Below are 1664 nucleotides of genomic sequence, written 5' to 3' on the forward strand. Positions count from 1 at the left end.
CAGGGATCAAACCTGTGTCCCCTGTGTTGGCAGGCAACTTCTTAACCACTGTGCCACCAGGGAAGTCCCTGTTTTTTGCATGTTAAACCAACCTTATATTCCTGGCATAAATACCATTTGGTCATGGTGTATACATTTTTTTAAAAAATTTGCTACTGGATTCAGTTTGTTAGTATTTTGTTGAGGATTTTTGTGCCTTTTTGTTACTTTTGTGTTTTTGTTTGCTATGGTAAATACTTCTGTTTTAAAATTTTACTGTTTAATTACTTGAAGCTAGTATACATGGACACAATTTATGTTTTTATAGTCACATATCCAGTGATCATGCTAAATTTATTTATTCAAATACTTTTATAATTCTTTTGAATTTTCTACATACAAATTATGTCATCTGCAAATATTGTTATATTTCTTCTTTTGCAATCTTTATACCTTTTCCTTCTTTCCTGTTTATTGCACTAGCTTGGGCCTCCAGTATGACATTGAATGTGAGTATTGGTAGTCGATTTCCTTGTTTTGCTCTCTTGAAGAATCCAGCAAGTATGTTATCTGTAGATTATTTAAAGATGCTCTTTATCAGATTGATAAAAGGCAATTTTCTTCTATACCACTTTTGTTGAGAGTTTTTATGAATTTGTACATGATTGCTATTTTGTATTCCATCAAATATTTGGAAGAATTCACCAGTGAAAATGTCCAATAGAGGTTTCCTTGTGGGGAAATTTATAATTAAACATTTATTTTTCTTAACAGAATTACTCAAATTTTACATTTTTTCTCATGTCATTTTGGTAAGTTATATTTTTAAATGAATTTTCCATTATTTGAAGTTGTCAAATTTATTGGTATAAAGTTGTCCCTAATGCCTTCTTATTTATCCTTCAAAACCTATAAAATCTTTTTCCATACCTGATATTTGTAGGGTTATTTTCCTCTTTCTTGGTCAGTCTTGCCAAGGCTTATCAATTTTGTTAAACTTTCAAAGAACTGGTTTTTGGCTTAGTTTATTTTCTCTATTACTACTTTGCTTTCTATTTTAGTGATATCAAACTTATCTTTATTACTTCCTTTTAAATACCTTCTTTGGGTTTAAATTGATGTTCTTTCTTTTAGTTTCTTACAGTGGAGGCTTATACCATTCATATTCAATATTTTTTACTTTTTGATATATGCATTTAGAGCTAGAAACATGCCTCAAATTACTGCTTTTACTACAACCCAAGTGGTTTGATTTTTTTTTAACAAGAGAACAAATCCTACACTTTTATTTATTTACTTTTCAATAAGTTTGAATCCTTGAAAGGTACAGCATCACACGGATTTTGTGTCCAATGGCCTTAGCAAGAAGATTGCTTTGGAATTTGGCATGAACCATGCCACTGTTTCCATGAACACCCGTTATCTTTCCCCAGATTACTCTGGTTTTGTTAGGTTTTCCATCAGGAGTTACTGTGTTGTTCTTTGCTTTGTACACGTAAGTACCTCTCTTGCCTACATAGAATTCAGTTTCATCTTGAGCATATATACCTTCAACTTTCAGGAGAGCTGTGTGATCCCTCTGGTTCCATAGACCCCACTGATAGCCAGCAAAAATGGCCTTGGGCCACAGCCTTCCAGACATATTTGTCATTTTAGAAGTACTGTTCCCAACAGGCCCCACTTAT

The 1664-nt window shown here is 32.6% G+C and overlaps 1 protein-coding gene across 1 annotated transcript; it reads right to left on the reverse strand.

Moving 5' to 3' along the window:
• Positions 1-1057: 1057 nt before the first annotated feature.
• LOC102975622 (60S ribosomal protein L35a-like) lies at positions 1058-1664 on the reverse strand. Its single transcript, XM_055079314.1, has one exon. It carries the CDS (start codon positions 1628-1630, stop codon positions 1280-1282), a length of 351 nt encoding a protein of 116 aa, XP_054935289.1. The 5' UTR covers positions 1631-1664; the 3' UTR covers positions 1058-1279.

This window comes from Physeter macrocephalus, chromosome 17 (genome assembly GCF_002837175.3).
Source record: "Physeter macrocephalus isolate SW-GA chromosome 17, ASM283717v5, whole genome shotgun sequence".
Lineage (NCBI taxonomy): Eukaryota > Metazoa > Chordata > Mammalia > Artiodactyla > Physeteridae > Physeter > Physeter macrocephalus.

Excerpts from the sequence above, each read along its gene's own strand:
- LOC102975622 (XM_055079314.1), bottom strand. The coding sequence starts at position 1,630 with ATGACAAATATGTCTGGAAGGCTGTGGCCCAAGGCCATTTTTGCTGGC.